Here is a 21,146-nt window from a genome sequence, read left to right as displayed (position 1 = left end):
TTTCAAAACTGTTGAAAGTTATACAAATGTATGATGAGTGATGACTATATCTCCCCTAATGAAATATTGAACTGTTTTCATTAAAGATATTTGGAGATAAACACACATATTTGGTTTATGTGTGTCACACTATAGAACATTACGTCACACTAAAGGACAATAATGGTAGTTATTGCATTAAAGAGGAAGTAAATGGTATTACATTAAAGCATTTTTTCTTAACTTTAAATATGTAATGTCTATACAAGCAATATCATTATCAACCGTGTTTTAAAAAACAAAACAAACAATTTTTCATCGACATAATTAAAGTTGACTCCTCGATAGAGCAAACCTTGTGTAATTATTTTGGTGTAAGAGAAGAAAGAAAATGTAATTTTGATAAAATACAATATTAATGTCAACCATGTTGTTCAAAAACTAAATAATTTAATAATATATTTTTTATTTCATTTCAATTTACTTTCTACGTTGTTCTCTTAGGACCTACTCCTTTCTGTGTGGATCCCTGTTAATTTCTCTTCTATATATATAAAATCTCTATACTTCACTGTCCTCTCTCCAAACCATTTCTCTCCCTCATTTCTTCCTATCTAAAAAAGAAAAAATTTAGTTTTACATTTCACATTTATTTTCATGGCACTTTATAACAGTACAAATTTTCTGCAAAAACAGATTTTTATTACTGTAATTTTCGCATTTAAAAACACTTAAAATTGACAAAAAAATAATACAAAGGAGTTGAACAATTATTAATTAATAATTTAAAATGCGTTTTAAAGAGACTTTGTCCTCGTGTGACAGTCACAGGTGTCGCACCAGAGGAAAGTGGTAGCGTAGTATAATTATGTACTTTAACAAACAATTTTGAATTAAAAAAACTTTAGCCCTGTCACACCAAAGGACAAAAAACCTTAACACTTTTATAGTGGTTCGGAAAAAGGGCTTCTCAGGGGGCTTCAGTACCATTAACTTTAATGTGGTCTTTCAATTAAATAAGGTTTTCTGTTGAATTTCCCGATTAAAATTAAGATATTGTGTCACATGGAGGACATGGTTTTCAGTGACCAAATGTATCAAGCTCCTACGCTTTCAGAAATATATGGATGAAATAAATGATTGCCATTTACTAAAATAGACACGTGTAACATATTTATGTGTAACGTATTTATCAATCATTTTATTTTATAAAAGTTGTAATTTATTGAACCATGCACCATCAAGTCACACCATAGGACAGTTTTGAGATTTGGCTCACAAATGTAAAAAATCTAATAACAAAGCTGTTTTTACAACAACAGGTCCTTGTAAAACAAACACCGTTTTAACCATTTACTGCACTTTAAATCATGACAAAATCATTGTTATTGCTTTTATCTTCTGTGACAGTGAAATTGCCATGTCACGTCAACAGCCCACACTACACGCTTCACGTGTTGTTCATGTTAACCTCTACAGTACCCTTTTTTGGGGGGTTTCTATGGAAAACAATAATCTGTGTCTGAATTAAACCTGCCGGCAGCATCCAGCTATACAATGTGGGGGAGGGGGAATCAGGTATATGTCTTATTTCACCATTTAATTCTACTTCATTCTCCACCTTATTTATTCACTACTTAAATCTGCATTGTTCCCTTCAGTTCTCTTTTCCCCACGCACATATCTACACCTCTGGTCTCTTACTGCAAACACCCCGGCTTGCCTTGCCTCTTTCTGTCTCTCTGTGTGTGTCTGCTCTGCTGACTTTCTCTATCAGCAGTATGTTTTATAAATTTCTTGTCTTTTGGATTTTTCCAATTTCACAGCAGCTGGTGCGTCGCATGTGTCGCCAAATATACCTGGGTAGCTGTTCATATACCTGGGCTGCTGTTAATATACCTGGGCAGCTGTTAATATACCTGGGTGGCTGTTCATATACTGTACCTGGGCGGCTGGGCAGCTGTTAATATACCTGGGTGGCTGTTCATATACTGTACCTGGACGGCTGGGCAGCTGTTAATATACCTGGGCTGCCTGCCCAAGTAAAGTGTGGGAGACACTGTTTACCCACCTTAACTGCTGGTTCATGATGGCATTAAGCAGATGAGAGCAGAGGCTCTTCATGTCTCCTCCACAGCCTCCCTGCTCCTCAGGACGAGGCAGGTAAAGCTCCAAACATGCCCACTGCTGGTACTCCTGACTACACACACACACACAAAAATGTGTCCTGAATTTATTTCTTCTGTATGTCTAATGGCGTCTAATGTAAGAGAGTGTGTGTGTTTGTTTCCTGCCTTACCGTTCTGGGTCTGACAGAGCGTCTTCACTCCTCTGTACTCTGAGCTCATTAGCCAGCCAGTCTGAGAACAACAACTTGACAAACAATAAGATCAAATCAGCATTTTATTTAATTTAGCATACAAACAATATTAACAAAGCTCTTTGATGCTCACTGAACATAATATTCTACACACCATTCAGCACTAACTAAGCCATTCAAACGGCCCAGTGGACCATTTTACCTTATACTGTGGTGTGTGTTCTAGCTGACAGAAAGCAGGGTGCCTCCACAGATACCAAGCAGTCTTCCTCCAGGTGCTGCTGGTGTCTGTGGTACCGCTCCACAGGCCAGCCAGGTTCTCCTCCTGGGATTCACTAACAGGACCACCAGCAGTGATGGGAGTTCTTCTGGCTTCAGGCAACAGTCTTGGGATGAGGTACAGAAGCTGAAAATACACACAGTGTTACATGGAGAGTTTAACTAATACAAATATAATGGAATAAGATCTAGAACGTAGGCATGAAGGTAGAAATATGCAAACATGTGATATTATGAGGCAGGAGGTGCTTTTATTAACTTTACCAATAAGATATGTGTGTGTCAGGGAGAGTAACTGTAGAGAGATGTTGTATGCATCAGGCCAGGTGAAACGAGATGAACGGATTAATCGATCGACAGACAATTAATCATCGACAATTTTGATAAAGGATTAATCTTTTCAGTCATTTATTAGGGAAAATGGCCAACCTGTTATCTGTTCCAGTTCCTCAAATATGTAAATTGGCTTTATCCCATTTTATATTATATCATCATCATCATCATAAATTGAATACTTTTGGGCTTTAGAGTGTTACTTGGACAAAATGCACCATTTGAAGATGACACCTGCATCTCTGGGAAACTGTGATGGATATCTATCATTATTTTCTTACAATTTATAGACAAAGTGGCAAATCAATTGATCGAAAAAATTTAAAAATGCAGCAACTAACAAAATAGTTGTTAGTTGTAGGCTGGAATTGACAGATATGATCAGAGTAGTCATCCTCCATTTAGCAAAAGATTGGAGACAATGTGGCAGAAAGGCCTACATACTATGATACACATATTCACTTTCTTTGAACATAACGCATTTACATTTTCAACTAGCTTTTTTGTACAAGGAAATGGTGGGAATATTTCCCCGTAGCTCTTTCATGTAAACGCCTGTAAACCTGTAAAGAATTTCAAGACAGAAAAAGATACCTTCTTATAGAGGCTGCTGACGATGTAGTCCTGCTGTTGTTGCTGCGAGTCCCCTCTGCAGATTCCATAACACACAGCTGCCACACACAACCTGGACAGCAATAAGAAGTCTGTGAGTCAAGGTGGCAGCCAGGCCAGACACATGTATCACATACCGATGCCAACACAACAATGTTAAATTAATGACATCAATAACATTATGGTCACAATAGTCACATCAGATACATATTTTCTACAGTAAGTCTATAATAAGTGGTGTAAACTCACCGAACACAGAAGAGCATGTTAGTGTGTGTGCTGCAGAACAGCGCCGAGCTCAGAGCTTCTCCGATAGGTACGGGCTTAGGCAGAATGGGCGGGATCAGCTGAACCAGAGGGCCGTGTGACGTGGAGGCATGGAGATGGACCACAAATGCTCCCAGGCCGAGTAAGTGGGCAGGACTCAGCGAAGACCACTTTTTGACAGAAGAGGTTTGTAAAATGTGAATGTACAGATGCAAGTGACATGGAAGAATAAAGAGGTCAAGTGATTTGAACAGAGTCTAGAAGCTACAAACAAAACAATCCAGGCAAGATGTGAAACAGACAGAGAGAACGGTGAAAGACAGATACAGAGAGTGTATATGGACATGGATTTATGTACCTGGTTATGAAATAGGTCCCAGAGTCTGTGCATAAGGCTGGAGAGGAGGGGTGTGTTACCAAGCAGCACGCTGACAAACCTGGAGGCCCACAGGCTTTGTCTGGAGAGACAAAAAAATATCTGGTGAGCCGCACACCACAAACAAAGAGGCGATCTCATAATACAGACTGGTTGTGTTCATTTCCAGACCCGGCCTACTGAAAACTGGATTTAACGACTTTGGCGCTAAGTTTTACTACTCACTTATTAGGAGGGTTAGTTCGGGAAGCGTCTAACAAGCACTGGCAAAAGTTTCTCAGGATCATGTTGACGGCCTGAAGATTTCAGGGAGAGATTCGTTAAATAATACAAATTGTTACTGACATACATGCAGCTAACAGACACAGCAGAATTGCCAATATATAAACACATGAAAACCAAGAAGACAGTCAATTTCATCAGTGCATACTTTGACGTGGAGCTCAGGGGACAGAGGAGTGTTTATGTGAAGGCTGATGACTGTCTGTCCAATCAGGTCATTAGGACCTCCAGGAAAGATGACGCTCAGAGTGTATGAGATCCTGGACAGCTGGGCCGAAATCTCTGAGGATACATGACCAACATGACAGGTAACAGGGATTCAAAGAGACTGGGCACAGTGTTAGTAAGTCTTTGTGAGCTTGGGGATGTGCCAATGTGCATGTGGCTGTGACTGAACAGGCTGTGGAAGACACTGAACATCCAACACGTTCACACATTCATTCTATATTGCAGTATTGCATTGTTCTGGACCAGCTGGTTTTGTGAGCAGTGAACAGAGATTTGGAGACTACACAGTCAAAAGCTGTACCATCAGCTGCATCTAACAATCCCAAGGATTCTGCTGCTAGATCACCAATTTTTAAAAGATGTTCGACAATTAGCTATATTTAAAGCTGGGGTAGGCAACGAAGCAAGAGAAAGCGAGATTTTGAAAGTATCCAGCCAAAAAAATTCAAAGCAACTCCCCACTTGGGGGAGTGCACGGTCGGATAGCGCAGAAGTAGGCAGGCAGGCCAGCCAATCATTTCATTCAGCCTGTGACAGCCACAGATACTGGATTTTTCCAAGCATTTGATTAATTGGTCACTGTCAGGTAGAGCTGCAATTAGTGGATTAATCAATCTAATGAAAATTAATTGGCAACTATTTTTGAAGCAAAAATATTACAACATTTGCTGCTTCCAGACTTTTAAATTGAAGCGCTTGCTGCTTTTCTTTGTCATTTCTGATAGTAAATGAGGAGTCTTTGGGTTTTGGACTGTTGGTTGGACAAAAAAAGCAATTAGAAAACGTCACTTTTGGTTCTGGATAAACATTATTTACACTTATTCACATTTATTTCAGCAGTTATGGAGCAATATTGCCATTGATTGAGTCGTGTTTGTGTCACTCAGTGAAATATTCTCCCTTAAATGCTCCACTATATTCACCAGCTGGTCTCTAAGTGGCGCTGAGCAGGTAGTGTACAGTGAAGTTTTCACTGAAAACAGCTGTCTGCTGTATGGAAAATTTTATTGGAATTTGTAACCCAACAGAAGCGGTTGTCTCCTACAGATGATCCTGGGTTGCACTGGACATTCTTACAACTCATGAGAGGCAATGTTGCTACCGCCACCTGCTGGTGTAGCTAATAAACTGCTCTCACATTTACAGCTCTCTGTGGAACAGAGTGGACAAAATTCCACAAATGCGTATAAAGGAAGTCACAAATGTAACGTGACCTGCATATTGACAGGAAATGATCCGCTATTGTGCAAATACTGTTTTGTGTGTAAAAATAGATCCACAAATGCGTAAATAACACTTTTTATGTGAAATTAAAATGTGTGTACAGAGTAAATTGTACATATTTGAAAATTGATGAAAATGATTTTACACAACACAAATGTAAAAATACATGTTTTGGGTAGTGACATATTTGTGTATATTTTTTTTACAGATCTCCGCAGTATACATGGGGGCAGCTGTGGCTCAGGAGATAGAGCGGTTTGGCCGTTAATCGGACGGTTGGCGGTTCAATCCCCTGCTCCCACAGGCTGCATGTGGAAGTATCCTTGGGCAAGATACTGAACCCCGAATTGCTGTTCCGCCAGTGTATGAATGTGTGTGAATGTTAGTTTCTGTTTGAGCTCAGTGTATGAATGTGTGTGAATATTAGATGTAGTGTAAAAGCGCTTTGAGTGGTCGAAAAGACTAGAAAGGCGCTATTGGACAAAATTCCTCAAATGTGTGAAAAGGAAGTTACAAACGTAACAAATTGACAGAAAGCAATGTGCAAAAACTGTTTTGTGCCCGAAACAAAGCACAAGCTTAAAGGGGGCCGTGCTTTTGCTGTAGCAGCTTCTAAACTGTGGAACGATCTACCTCTGCACATTATACAGGCATCTTCACTGTCTGTTTTTATTTTTTGTTTATGGGTCGTGTGAGCTTTGTATTTAGTGTATTTTATGTATTCATTTATTGTTTTACTGTACAGCACTTTGTGTCCACTTTGGATTTTTAAAGTGCTCTATAAATAAATTTTGATTGATTGATTAATTTGATGATATTTAACTAGTTATATTTAAGGAGCACACACGCTTGACTACTAGCTGAAATTAGGGAACACACACATACAGTACGCAGACACCTAACACTTAGATTTAGATACACATGTTACTGAAGTTTCAATACTGCAAAACAAACAAAACAAGCTAAAAAAGATTTTACAAAAGACATATAAACTGTACTTAAACTAGAATCTAAGAAATCTTTTTTTTTTTTCCAAACCTTGTATCTTCACATCTGAACTGAATAATGAGCGTGTGTGATGTACTATATCTCCTTTCTCGTTATCGGCCTACCTCCATCATTTCCCCCAACAAGCAGCTCTGTGAACTCCTGCAGCTGAATCTTCAAGACCTCCAGAGGATCATCGTGAGAGTCCGAACATACCATACTCCCTAAAAGCACAACATGTCAAAGCACAACACATTAAATGTAAAAGCAGCAATCTGTTTCTCAGCATTAGATCTGTCTTTGACAGCATTAGGAGACTTCCACTCTCACCATTGTACTGTTTGTATGTGGTTCTTTTTCCAGTAAGTTAATTAGAATTATGTGCTTGAAAAAGAAACCAAATACCAAAAGTAATTATGATTATCTTTGTCTGTATCAAGTAAATGAATGTAATAAAGAATACCCACTATCCTGCTGCCTCTGCTTCTGGCAGGACTCCACGTAAGATGAATACTGCGCAGCAGGGATCTTATCTGCTCTGAATACAGACAAACAACTGGCATGACAATCATTACTAGTAAAGTATGACATTAACAATCTGATGGACTAGGCCCACAAACACAATCAAAAAATTATCAAATAAATGTAAATTTGTTAAAAGAATACATTTTGGGACGCAATAAATACATGACAATATAAAATTATATAAACTCAAGTCTATTAAGTTTGCATAGAGAGACGTGATAACACAACACTGTACTGGAAGAGCTATAATGCACATTTTACAGGCATCTGATAACTCACTTTTTCAGAGCTTCTATGAAACTCATTCGAGCATCAGCTTTCACGGGAAGCTGGAATTGAAACACAGGTAAACTTGAAGTTTGTGACAAAATAATAAAAGGCTGTCACATCTGAAAATGTGTAGCTCGAACAAGGAATAATAGTGAGGTGAGGTGAATAGTGAGGTGCTCACCACTCTCGATGTCAGCAGGGCAGGGAGGAATCGTGTCAGGAAATACGGCCTCCGGAAAATGCTGTGAGGACAGAGGTGTCAATAACCTGCCCATCGATTTTTAAATTTACATGAAACCCAGATATTCCAAAGACCCTCATATACTGCAGTGTACTGTATAAATGTGCTGCGGGTGAGCTGGTAATCTGACTGAATACCTGGCCTCCATGACTGTGGCAGAGATTCTTCCTGTGCTCTCAAACAGAGACACTGCCTTCTCCACATCCTGGACAGCCTGGCACTGCGGCTGCAGACAGACAAACATTATACAGTTAAGATATTAAAATCACAGCTTAAAAAACATTTGGCTTTTCAATAAATAAATCACATTTTGCCCAATAAAAACGTGCTGTAACTAGAGCTAGGTTTGAAACAGCAATAAGCTTTTTCGTACTAACCAATCAAGCATCAAGTTAAATTGTTAAACTGTGCTCATAGTCTGGTCAGACCAAATTTAGTCAATTGTAGACAATTTCAGTCAGCCAAAGGCTGATTGTAATTAGACAACATTTAACATTAAAAACATTTTGTTAAATAAAACACAGAGCTTTTAGGTACTGATTGTTTTGGTATTGCAACCAAAACTCAGGAACAGTATCAGAATCAAAACATTTTAAACATATAGGTAAGCTTCTGAAACTGGGTTGATTAATTTAATTTACTGCCTTACCAAAATGTTTGTTTCAATTCACTCCTCTCCTCTAGTATCTCCCCAACTCTCCAAAATAAGGGCATTCTGTACCTACATCTCTCATTGGCCAGAATGCAGAGGCATTAACAATTCATCAAACAGGTATCATTATACAAACAGACCACTGGGTGTCACTGTTACCTGCACTGATGCTCCACCGGCACCAGAAACATCCTCATATAAACCCATGTCCTCCATTGACTCCTGCATGAGATGAAAAAGACACACACAGAGATGAAAAAAGACATCACAAAACATTTGGGAGGGCTATATCTAGTACAGAGTTTAAGAAATGTACTATAATATAATCATTATGTCGCGTCGTTGTCATACTGTTTCAAATTGAAAAATTTGAAATAATGCAGTAATGATGCATCGAGGACTTTCCATTTTTACACCTTTTACCTTGAGGTCAGCCAGTCTGGTCTTAGCCAGAGAGACATACTCCATCAGGAGGCTGCGGTGTTTCACAGGTACATATGGAGGGTGCAGGATGTGAACCTACCACGTGAAAATCACAGTAAAGTGTTAAAAATCACAGCTGGCTCATTTCTCTGTGTTTTCGTGGAGCTTACACTGTAACTGTGTCTTTCCGACACTGTTTTGAGTCTAGAAGCAGACAGCAGACCAGTGGTGGAAGAAGTAATCTTTTACTTAAGTAACGGTCCCAATACAAATATCTTAAAATACTCAATTACAAGTTAAAGTCCTGCAGTCAAAATGTACCTTAAGTAAAAATATAGAAATATTTGCAGCTAAAAAATGTAAGTAAAAGTAAATGTTCCTGTGACTGATATATAATTCCATTAATGCTTGTTAACACTGATGCAACAATGGTTCGTGAAATGATTAATGGGGTAGAAAGTTATTCTACATAAGTTTGTGCTCATTTCTCTCATTTTTTCTTCTTCTGATTCATGTTACTATTTGCTCATGGGGATCATTAAGGGTTTATCTAATATAAAAGACAGCGAGTATCTTGTCGTTAGTGAAGTGAAGTTATCAGTAATGTTTCAGAGTCAGAGACATGTGCAGACTGTCACCTTGAGGTACTGTGGGGGTTCAAAGGGCACCAAGTCAGACAGGAACTTCAGCAAAAACACCAGAGATTTCTTATTGGCCGCATGGTAACCACTGCATCCGCCGAAAGACATCTGAAAAGAATAATGCTACTAGTAACAGTGATAAACCTAAGGGTGCATTAAGAAAGATTAAGCTCTATGGACCCCTGTTTATGACAAGAACAAACCGCAACAACAGACAATCCCAAAATCTTGCAAATAGTTTGATCAACAACCCAATGAATCCATACACACACAGTCCACTTTGTTAACACAACCTTACAGTGCAGGAAAGATAAATGACTGATTGATCAAAACTGTGTTGAACTACAGGATGAACTACATCTGGTGCCAGCCAGTGTCACTCACTGATACAGTGTGTATTATGCAGTGTTTATTATACAACTGGACAACTACTCCACATTATACTGGCTGTCCCCTGGAAGACCTTAACAAGTATTGTTTTTACTACTACTTTTACTGAGTTTCAGTAAATGCTTATTGTGTCCCGTGGTCTAGACGTCATTTCAGAGGCTTTTTCCCCCCATCGTGACTAGAAATTAAATCTTCAATATAGTTTACATGGTGAATGAATCAATAAACTATCAACGTTCAATACGGAACCTTGAACCAGTCGCTGTAGGAGGGGAAGATGCCGGGTCCCTCCAGCGCACCCTGTCGAGCCAATAGGAAGGCAGTTATCATGTTCTCCAAGTCATAGCCTTCAAATGCAGAGCTCAGCAGTCTGGACAGCAGCTCTGATAGAGACAGGGAAACACAACAAGCCTTGTTACACTGGAGTGGGTAAAGTGTTTCCCTTTGTGTATCTATTAGACTGATATATTACTGGTTTACTGTTTTAATTTTACAGTAAAATTAAGATTTTATTAAAAAGGTAAACTGCTAAATAAAATCCTCATCTATGAGAAACTGCTTACGTAAGTTACTTCTTAATGTGACGTGTATTTTTATTATACTGATTTTGAATGAAAATGTAAACAAAGCATTGGCATGAATGATGGTCAAGAGTAGCACAATAGTGGATGAATCATTTCAATATATTTTCTTTTCAATCAGGCCAAATTTATACTCAGCACAAACATTAGGCAGTTTTAATGCAATACAGCAGGTACCAGTAAAATCCGGTTGCACCCTCGTGTTTACCTCTTACGCTGGGCTGGGCACAGGGGTTGTAAACTAGAAGAGTGGAGAGGAAGCACAGGACGTGTTTCCAGTTGACCTCGTGGGTCTCCAAAACCTGCTGCAGGTGACAGAGCAGTTGCTCCACACTGAAGATCACAGCCAGCTTTTACAGGAACAAAGCAACAATACAGACAGGTTACTGCTATTCCCATTACAACAGACCCTGCTGACTACAGATCTGAAGACACAAAAAGCACTTGAAGTAAGCTTTTTAGCTCTGTGAAACCAAATAGTAAAAAAAAGAAAATGGCATCTAAACACAGGGGCTGACCAGCACACTGACATACAAGTTGTTTGTTGCAGCTAAAAACATCATAATGGATAAATCAATACTGTGTTCCCCTGAGCTGAAGGCCGCACACCTGAAGCCTGAAGTGATTTGACTGCTGTTGCATCTGCCTACAGTTTAACATTCAGGGATGACATTCACTGTGTACGCAGCAGAGGAGTGAAGCTTGTTGTTGCTGAAAAGATGTGCAGCTTCACTTAATTATAATGCATAACATAACACAGACATAAAGAGCCAGCCATATGCAGAGACACCAGCTAACAGTCATCTGTCAGTCAGAGAAACCACAGATGGCCGTGAAATCCAAAGGCAAGTGTGACATTTTATGAAAAGCTAGAAAACAGTTTAATATAAATACACCCTCTTACATGTAAAAATGAATTTTAATCTTGGCAAACTTAATCATATGTGAAGGTTTACAAACCTAGTTACACGGGCTATTCGAAACATTTACCTTACAGAAAACAGAGGTCAACAGCCGGCTGGCTTTTGCAAAGGTCCACTCGTTCTGCAGAGTGATGGCATCTGAAACTAAGGACGTACGATTTAGTTGTTACACTTCAGGTTTTTAGACATTATTTTTGTTATCATTAAAAAAGCAGCATGTCCTGTACATCAGGATATTTATTCCCAAACCTGAATTTCCTGACCCCATTTGAGGTTCTTACCAGATGAGTGTAGGCATTGTGTTTAAAGCTTAAGTATCAGCATTTTCAAGCAAAGGCAGCATCAAGCTGTTAAAATGGCTTTAAACGTGTCTTTACCTGTTAGTCGAGGTTTGTAAGTGAGAGTCTGTGTGAGGCAGTGTGTGAAGAAACGTTGAAGGGCATCCCCTGATACTGAAACTCCACACAACGACACATCAAATATCTGAATCCTGTACCAAACACAGGGTAGAGGAGTAAGAAACAGAGACATCCACTATCATACATGTTGTCAGAGCTGAGGAAATGGTCCGAAATCCCCAATGACACCACTGTTTGTTCACAATAGATTAAAAATACATTATCTAGAATATAACAATGTTGAAAACCTTCATTAAAACAACTGGGATAAAAATGCATTGTTCGCTTTCATGACCAGTGTCTTGTGTTTAATTACAGGAGATACATTCCCAGTCACAGCAGCCGCTTTCTTAGATTAGCTCTTTGTATAAATGAACAGCTTACTGATGCAGACAGACTCAAATGGCTGTGACTCAGTCTGTAAGAGAGGGCCAGTTACTGTTACACTGATTTAAGCAAACACAGTCTGATCATAGGTGCCAGGTGCTCTGCTTCAGCATTTCAGGACCAGACAAGCGCCAGGAATGTTCACACTCCAGTGTCAGAGTTTACTGAGAACAGCGCAGAACGGAAAAATCATCCAGTCAGCTGCCGTCCTGGTGCATTAAAGTGTTCAGAAAAAATGCAGTGAAGCTACCAGACAGGCAACAAGTCTACAGAGAAAATCTTGGCAAGGGCATCTTTTGAAGTTTATCAGCTACAGCAGCAGATTAAGCTAAAGTGGGCGTGAGCTCAAAACTGGACAGTTAAGGAGTGCAGAAACATCAGACCCACAAAATCCTGGTTCCTGTTGTGATGTGATGGCAGAAGCTGAATGTTAGTCTTTTTTTTTTTTTTTGGCCTCTTCCCTCTCCTTTATTGAGTTGTATCTTCTTTAAGTGCATGTAATAGGTTTTCAAAGTCCAGCCCAAAGGGAGTTCCCGTCACCCACAGAAAACTCTGAACTGCCTGGAAACAGCTCGTTTGTCGTCCAGGTTTGTAGTCCAGCCTGTGACGTAAAATGTGCGTCACAATGCTCGCCAAGCGGCTAGTCTGTATCTCAAAAACACAGGTGGAAAAACAGTGAGCTGCAGCACACAGCTCTCCTCTGCCTTCCAAACACTAGCTACCCTCCAGGCAGTCAGTGGACATAAAGTTGTTACTGTGATGTAGAGACAGAGCTCAGTTAAAACTTTATGGATGAAAGATACTTTTGTTACAGGTTAATAACTCACCACTCTGAAACTCTCGCTCCAGTGTATGTTGCCAAGCTGGTAAGGGGAACATATACAGCTGAAACGAACCTGTGTTTACTGGCTTCTCAGGACCCACCCTACTCTGCTTCTGAACCTGAAAATGATGATCATAATACCACCTCTTTAACTAAACCTAGAAAGAAATATATTAATGGTCTAGCCTGCATAACTCCTTGTAAATAGATTAGGACTTTTCAGTGATTTTATGGCATTTATACAGAATATCACATTTTCCAGGATGTCCACAATTGCTAGTTCATACAGAAGCGTCCTTGTGTATTGCCAAATGTCTGTGTATGTTCTCTGTCGTGTCTTGCATAACTTGACTCAGGTGTCGTTCTTTAGACAGAGACCTCAATCTCAACAAGACTATCTGATTTCCTTAATATTATTAAGCGAAATAAAAGACAACAAACCATAGCTTGGCTCCTGTTCCAGCAGACTGCAGCGTCACAGTCTTTTCCACAGTGTCTAGAAGCCCTGAAGAAGACAGACAAAACAATGAAATGCTAAAAAGCAAGAGAAAAAAGGGAAGTACTGAAATGCTACTTAGATGTCTATCAGTTAAAGAAGTAGAAAATAGCTTTCAGGGTCCAGAGGTGTGAGTCAAAGTGCTTTACTAAATATTTCATCAACACAAGACAGGGTAAGTGGGACAGGGACATGTAGACTCACAGAAGAGCATGTCATCCAGCACGGAGGAGCAGAGCAGGGAGATCCTCCTGTCTGCAGCTGCTGGCTCATGGCTCAGCTCAAATCCAGTGCCCACCAAGACTGAAGCCACAGCTGAAACACAGATCTTTTATTAGTATTACCCAAAGCAGCAGCATGTCATTTGGTGAATTTTTTATAGAGTGTACATGATTGACTTTTATGTAGCTTGCGGTTGCAGTTAAAACCCCTAACCCTGGAAGTGCAAGTGACTTGCTCTACCAAGTAAGCAAGGTACTAAAATCACAAAAGACAGTAAAGGAACAGAGAGAAAAAAAGTAGAAACCGCTCAAGTTTACTCTATACATCTTTTCTTTCAAAATAGTATGAAAATGTAAGGTAGCCAAAAATTACAGTCTGTGTTGCCCTTTTTTGAGGCAATATATAAGTAAGTAAGTAAACTTTCCATATACAGCGCTTTTCACAGAAACATGCTTCACAAAAACATTAACATAGAAGAATGAAAACACAGAAGATAAAATGACCACCCGAGCCAAGTGAAGAGGAAGTGAGCTAAAAACACAGCATGTAATAAAAATACATAATAATTACACAGTAGGTAATAAAATACACAATGAATCCATAGTACGTAATCAACAACGGAAATAAATACATAAGATGTTAACCTGCTGCAGACAGGTTACCCAAACGTTGTGTCTTTAACTGCCTTTATAAAACGTCTACAGAATCATCAGGCCGTAAGGGTGCAGGCATGGCACGCCAACGTTTGTGTGCAATGGTCTCAAAAGCTCGATCACCACAGGTCTTACGACAAGCGCGTGGGACAGACAGTATATTTTAATTATTTTGACCAAAGAGAACGGGTTGATGAATAAGGGCGTAGTAGTTCAGCCACATGTGTGGGAGTCTGACCGTGCATTGCTCTGTAAGTAACTCCTATATGTAACAGGGAGCCAGTGAAGAGTTCTCAGTATAGTGATGTGAGACCGTCTATTTGTCCTAGTGAGAAGCCTTGCTGCAGCATTCTGGATTGCCTGCAGACGATCCAGTGCAGACATGCTAATAGATGTTATTAGTGTGTTACAGTAGTCTATTCGAGATGACATGTTTGTACAAGCATCTCTAATTCAGCAGTTGAGACTACCGATCCCACTTTACTAATATTTCATACTTGGGAAAAACAAGATCTGGTTAGCTGCCTAACGTGGGTGTCAAACGATGCGGATTCATCAAATCTTACGCCTAAATTCTGCAGGTTGGAGTGGGCAGTAGAGGAAAGAGTAGCAACCAGAACCTCTGTCTTATCAGCATTGAGCTGTAAAATATGTTCTGCTGTCCAGTCCCTGACAGCGTTTAGACAGCACAGGAGAAAGGCAACAAAGATGTTTTCTGAGGAGGTTAAATCTTTTTAAAGGTATAGTCAGATGATGAGTCAAATGAGACAATTAATAGCACTATCTATAAGGCTACAGCAACTCAACATGCTATATCTTGTTTGTTTAATTCATATAAAAACCAAAGTGTTATAACGACAGGAGCCAGGAACAGAAACTCCAATGACAAGACTCCAGGAGGTTACTGTGCCCGGCTATAACGCGCACATCACATAAGAGGTGCTGGTTACCTTTGGACACAGCCAGGCTTTTTGGTGGATAATGGATTTTACAGATGCACTATAAATTAGTCCCGACTTTCTCCGTGATTTGTTTGTATATAAATCTAAATGTTCTGAACAGAATTAACTGGGTGACACTGTCATGGTAGTGAGGAAAATCCCTGGTGGGCAGCTGCCTTCTCTGTCAGGCAGTTTAACCAGTAAATAATCCAGAAAGCTAAATCCAGACCATCTTCTCTTTAAGGAATTTGACATCCTCTCATCTGGTTAGGGATAAAGCTTTCTAAAAAATTAGACATAGCAGGTTTAACTTTTCATTCATATCACGTGCAAAAACGCTCTTATGGCACAAAAAAACAGCCCCATGGTTCCCCGCACAGTAAACAACTTTATCTTACGGTTGAAGTTGTTCTTTGCTTTTATCACATGAACCTCTTATTGTATTCTGTACTGCATGTTTGGTACCATCAGTTGTATCATTGTCTTATAGTTTTTTCATGGTGCATGCAAAAGAAGTTATTTTTGAGGGATATCAAATGTCTGAAGTGAACTAAATTGCTGGGACTTTTTATAGGAGAGGAATAGGAGGCAAATATATAGATCTGCCTTTTTCCTGGTATGGCTCAATTTGAGAGGGAACCATAATCACTCTAATGAAACTGGTTTCTACAAGCTGATCAAGATCAACTGTCCCAAAACTAAAGCAGCCTTTAGGTGTAGGCTCTAGGTGATAAACAGGTTTAGGTATTGCCATAAGCTGTTTGTTGATGAGTGATAGAGCCCAAATTGTCCTTGAAGCACAACTACAACCAGACGAGTGAGAGAAATGTGTGTTCTTACTTGACAACACTTGCTGTTGAACTTGTTTGGTCTCCGCTTCTCCCTGTGGCGGTGTCCAGCCGCACAGTGCCTTCAACTGAGACACCAACCACAACCTCACTCCTTCATCGCTGAATGGAGAAAAAGCAACAATAGGACCGAACTGAACAAGGCATTAAAGATCATTTCCTGCAGATAGATGTAGCGGTCAGCCATGCTTTTAACTTTCACTATCCTCGAACCCCAGCTTACATTTGAGTCCTTCTGTGAACTGAACTCTGTACAATTGAAAGATGGCTCCTAATAAATACATCCACAGAGCGGCACTGCAGCAACAAAACAGACAGCCAAGTGTCTTTTTTTGTGAGTTTGGTAAAGTTTTGAATTTGTAGTATTGAATGTTATTACTTTAAAAGCCATCTTTATGAATTTATGTAGTTTGTTTTCCCATCTCTAATATTACTAGAAAGTAAGTAAGGAGTGTTTTGTGGACTTGAAGAAGTCTTACAACCACTTTACCCGGGGAGCATTGTCGGGGGTCTGCGGGAGTATGGGGTGCCGGGGCCATTGCTCCAAGCCATCCGGTCCTTACGGTTGTTTTTATATTCTTTGCAGGAAGTCAAACAATAGTGGGTGTTGGGCTCCGCCAGGGTTCTTCCTTGTCACCGATTCTGTTTGTGATTTTCATGTTCAAGTCTCTTGGGGTCTTGTTCACAAGTGGGAGTAACCTCACCTATGTTCGTGAGCTTTGGCCAAAATGAGTTTCCTCCGCAGGGTGGCTGGGCTCACCCTTAGATCGGGTGAGGAGCTCTGACATCTGGAGGCAGCTCTGAATTGAGCCGCCGCCCCTTCGCATCGAAAAGAGCCAGTTAGTTCGTGCATCTAATCAGGATGCCTCCTGGGTCCCTTCCTTTGGATTTTTTCCAGACATATTCAACTGTGAGGAGACCCCAGGTAGAGCCAGAAGATACTAGAGGTTAAATATCTTATCTGGCTTTGGAACGCATAGTGATCCCCAGGAGGAGCTCGGAGAGGGGCATCTGGAATATGCCTGCTGCTTACCCTGTTGCTATGGCGACCTCCAAGTATATTACACACTTGAAGGTTCGGGAATCTGAATTTGTGAACCCTAAAGAAATTTAACCTAAAATCTTGTTTTTGAAATTGCACAACTTTGAACCCACATTCATTAAGATATTTGTTTTCAAGTGAAATATTGTCAATGCTTCATATGAATTAGTATTTAAAATTCAACATAAATTCCACAATTTTGTATTCAGTTGCTTGTAAGATCCAAATTCCTAAAGGGTTTTATTTGCATCCAAAGTGTTTGTAGAAGGAAAAATACTTAGTTGCAAATAGTTCTCTGCCTTGTTATCCTATGCAGCTGCTCCAGACTAGCTCCACAGCAGCGGACTGACCCTGATACCCAACGACGGCACAAACCAAATTTGCCTCCAATATTATATATATATATCTAATATTGCTTACCTCTCTAAAATGTACTTCAGAGTGAGGATGTTGTAAAAGTGAAGATGATACACCACCTCCAGCTTAGGCAGCCTCTGTAAAAACACCACATTTAATATTTGTAAGAAAGCCAAGCTCAGTTTGGTGGCAGTTTAGATCAACTGTAAAGGGAGTGAGAACTTTGTTTGTTTTATTTTCTCCTTAATATTTTAAACCCCTTAACAAATGCATTTTCAAGTAACTTAATGGAATTAAATATTGAGCAAAAACATATGAGAAGAAAATACCTTTTAAGGCCTCATATATAGTAAATGAACATGTAATCTAACATGTGCACGCACCCACACACACACACACCTGATCTCTTCTGTACTCCTGCCAGAGCACTTTCGGGCAGAGGGCCCCCTGTGACAGCAGTTCTTTGCTGGACTCCAGCAGGACACACAGCTGGACCTAGAGAGAACAGCAATGGCAGTGGTAGCTTTGAATGTTATATTTGACATGCTTATACAAGAATCCAGCAGTAATGAAAGACAAACTCAGGGTGGAGACCTCTGCGGCTTCCACTGCAGCTTAAAAATGTTGAACCACAGAAGTAACAATCTGCCAACAGATCTGCTGCACAGATGGGATGAAGCAACCACTTTCAATATGAAGTACTGGTAGAAGAGTAAAATTGTGGCGCCAGGGAGGTAACCACAAAACACTATGTCACTGTGCATATGACACAACAGATACAATACTAAAGGTGTGGCTGACCTTTTAATCAAAATATTTCTGAGGCCACATTCTTTGAAAGAAGAGTGCATGACCACTTTCAGATGATGATTTATTGGCAAAACAACAAATGAAATATCCAACATTTATCCAATTAGTTAACCTGCTCAGAGATCAGGATCTTTAAGAGAGTACAGCAGAGAAAAAAACGACAAAAAAAGATGTAGAGCAAATGGATAGGAATAACCACAGAAATCTCTACATTGGTCAAAACTGTAAAAGTTTAAGAGACGTTACATTTTGAAAATCCTTGTATTTCTTTCTATCTATATGGTACACAGTAATGGAAGGTGGTCTTTCCTAATTCAGCATTGCCATTCATGGGAATTACAGTGTGTTCCTAAACTACACACTAATTATATGCTGTATGTACCACATACTCATTGTCAGAGTGTACTGTTTTAGCAGTTACTATAAGAAAACAGGAAATGATACAATACATTAAACATTATATGTCAATCAAACTGTGAGAGGTATTATTTACACAGGCAGCTTCAGCCAGACAAAATGACTATAACCCACTGTGTGACTAATATGGGTTTTTGAAAGCCAAAGCTGATACTGTAGAATGAACATGCTGACAGCCAAATAAGACTATGTTTTTTCTTTTGTTAGTTTTCTTCTGTTGGACATCAGGAGGAAACAAAACATAACAATAAACAGATTCTTGTGAAATTTAGTGCGCAAGTATGCCTTAGGTGAAGACAGCATCACGTGTTGTGCCTAATTCAACATAAAATATGTGATATGAGCAACCTTCTTCATAGTTCCAGCGACACCTGCATGACTTGCCCAACCAACACCATGTTGATGAGGTGGATGGTAAAAGCTCCAATAGTCATTTAGATTAAGCAAATCCTCCACAGTCCACAATTTGCAAACTAATACTTGTTGTTGTTTATTGCACTTGAATGTAGGCACTGATTGTATGGTCACCTTGGTTGATGCAACAAAGAAATATAACGTCAAATCCTGCCGTCAGATACTTACTCGCTGAGAGGAAGTGAGCAGCTCTCTCCTCTTATCCTCTTCCTCCTTAACTTCCTCAGTTCCGGTGATCTCCATCAGTCTGTCCAGCACCATCTTCACTGACAGCACCGCTACTGGGACACCCAAATGCGAGGCCTGACGCCTTAGCCCACCCGCTGGCCACAAACAATACAACACATCTTGTAGTTCACAGCAATTACTTTGTGTCAAAGTTAGGTTATCACCATGTGGCACTCCTGTTGTGAGCAGAGACCATTTCCATAAGTCTCCTTAAAAGCAAGCAAAAAACATCTGAAAGTTTATAGCTGTCCAGGAGACAAACAATGGACAAAGAAGGACCTCATGAAAGGGTTATGTGAATGTGTTCATGTTGGACAGTGTCACTTTTTCATCTGCCCATAGGCTATTTATGAGACTTTGTATCAAACGCTCACCCAGCAGGGAACCTGTAATGGCAGATGAGATGCCTTCAGACTCTGCCTGTTTCTGCTCTCCATTGTGAGAACAGAAAATGTTGCATAGATCTGGATTCTGCAAAATGTGGGGAAAATACAGTAAAGATACATCAGCAACAATTAGTGTTCCCTTGTCTAACTAGTTCCTACCAGGAGTAGCACGTCTACTTCCGAGGACATTTGAGAGTGAAGAAGCTTTTCTAAATCTTTAAGCTCCACAGTGTATCATATATGTAAAATTCACCCAGAAGCACTTACTTCAATAAAATGAATTTGTAGGTGGGTTTGTGATTTTTTTTGTAAATGTGAAGATGTATATATATTATCTGACAGTCATGACAATTCACTTGTTACACACCTCTTGCTCAGTCTACAGATTAGCATGAAATGTCATTATTATTGTGTATTTAATGTTTGTTCATTGGCTGTGCAGCCCACTAGGTTCTGCCTTCATACTGAAGTCCACTCACTCACCTGGACCTCCCTGAGCAGACTGCAGATGTTCTGCTGCTGCTCCAACAGCTGGATTGTTGCCTCATGCAGATGCTGACCATCTCCCTGCTTCGGCCTCTTTACCACACGACCAGCTGGAAATAATACAACAGCAAGAAAACACATAATGCTGAAATTTAGAAAGTTCATATCGTTAGATGATACATACTGTACATGTATCTTTAGTAGGTTATGTTGTTTAAAGGAAAAGTAAATATGGATATTTTCCCCTTAGGGGTCACGCCAAACTTCACTTCAAAAGCTGCCAATTTAATATATCCATGCTAACAGCCAAAGTTGGTTAATTTGACACAAATGTCAATGAGTAACGTTACAAACGTCAAGTCAGTATTTATCGAGACAACACGGGGGTAATGGACAAGATTTAACATTAGTCTGTGTAGATTTTGAGTGTGTGTTTTACTTTTATGATAATGCTCCATAAGTAATGTAAACTCGGTCCAGCGGCCAACTCACCGAGGAGGCTCGACAGAGTCCTTTTCTGAGAGACCGATTCACACGATGCACTCAGTGACATTTTACTTGAATGTTTAAAAACGTTTCGAGAGAAAGTCGACGTTTTAGCCAGTTAGCCGTTTAAAATAAATACGTTAACAGTGTATTGTTTTTTTAATGAATTGCGCTAAATCGTACTAAATGACTGCATTCATTCCTTGGTTGTTTTTTTTT

At 39.7% G+C, this 21,146-nt stretch overlaps 1 protein-coding gene across 2 annotated transcripts in view; it reads right to left on the bottom strand.

The window, feature by feature from the left end:
* Positions 1 to 21,128, bottom strand: part of LOC123961621 (Fanconi anemia group A protein-like) — a 28,958-nt gene extending 7,830 nt beyond the window's left edge. Inside the window, exons 1-29 of one of the 2 annotated variants that reach the window (XM_046037134.1) lie at positions 20,934 to 21,128; positions 20,439 to 20,551; positions 19,944 to 20,040; positions 19,510 to 19,778; positions 18,100 to 18,195; positions 17,764 to 17,837; positions 16,294 to 16,403; positions 13,842 to 13,952; positions 13,583 to 13,646; positions 11,911 to 12,023; positions 11,601 to 11,677; positions 10,819 to 10,960; positions 10,279 to 10,412; positions 9,637 to 9,747; positions 8,999 to 9,094; positions 8,735 to 8,797; positions 8,061 to 8,149; positions 7,864 to 7,924; positions 7,692 to 7,741; positions 7,355 to 7,425; positions 7,013 to 7,111; positions 4,597 to 4,730; positions 4,392 to 4,462; positions 4,149 to 4,248; positions 3,773 to 3,960; positions 3,506 to 3,596; positions 2,502 to 2,705; positions 2,279 to 2,352; positions 2,051 to 2,179 (exon numbers count right to left, since the gene is read on the bottom strand). In XM_046037134.1, coding sequence (XP_045893090.1) covers positions 2,051 to 2,179; positions 2,279 to 2,352; positions 2,502 to 2,705; positions 3,506 to 3,596; positions 3,773 to 3,960; positions 4,149 to 4,248; positions 4,392 to 4,462; positions 4,597 to 4,730; positions 7,013 to 7,111; positions 7,355 to 7,425; positions 7,692 to 7,741; positions 7,864 to 7,924; positions 8,061 to 8,149; positions 8,735 to 8,797; positions 8,999 to 9,094; positions 9,637 to 9,747; positions 10,279 to 10,412; positions 10,819 to 10,960; positions 11,601 to 11,677; positions 11,911 to 12,023; positions 13,583 to 13,646; positions 13,842 to 13,952; positions 16,294 to 16,403; positions 17,764 to 17,837; positions 18,100 to 18,195; positions 19,510 to 19,778; positions 19,944 to 20,040; positions 20,439 to 20,551; positions 20,934 to 20,994 — 3,092 coding nt within the window. In that variant the 5' untranslated portion in view covers positions 20,995 to 21,128. The remainder of the gene's footprint in view (positions 1 to 2,050; positions 2,180 to 2,278; positions 2,353 to 2,501; positions 2,706 to 3,505; positions 3,597 to 3,772; positions 3,961 to 4,148; positions 4,249 to 4,391; positions 4,463 to 4,596; positions 4,731 to 7,012; positions 7,112 to 7,354; positions 7,426 to 7,691; positions 7,742 to 7,863; positions 7,925 to 8,060; positions 8,150 to 8,734; positions 8,798 to 8,998; positions 9,095 to 9,636; positions 9,748 to 10,278; positions 10,413 to 10,818; positions 10,961 to 11,600; positions 11,678 to 11,910; positions 12,024 to 13,582; positions 13,647 to 13,841; positions 13,953 to 16,293; positions 16,404 to 17,763; positions 17,838 to 18,099; positions 18,196 to 19,509; positions 19,779 to 19,943; positions 20,041 to 20,438; positions 20,552 to 20,933) is intronic. The other variant, XM_046037135.1, reaches the window with a different exon arrangement.
* Between the last annotated feature and the right edge of the window lie 18 nt (positions 21,129 to 21,146).

This window comes from Micropterus dolomieu, linkage group LG22 (genome assembly GCF_021292245.1).
Source record: "Micropterus dolomieu isolate WLL.071019.BEF.003 ecotype Adirondacks linkage group LG22, ASM2129224v1, whole genome shotgun sequence".
NCBI lineage: Eukaryota > Metazoa > Chordata > Actinopteri > Centrarchiformes > Centrarchidae > Micropterus > Micropterus dolomieu.
This window is presented reverse-complemented; position numbering and strand designations above follow the sequence as displayed.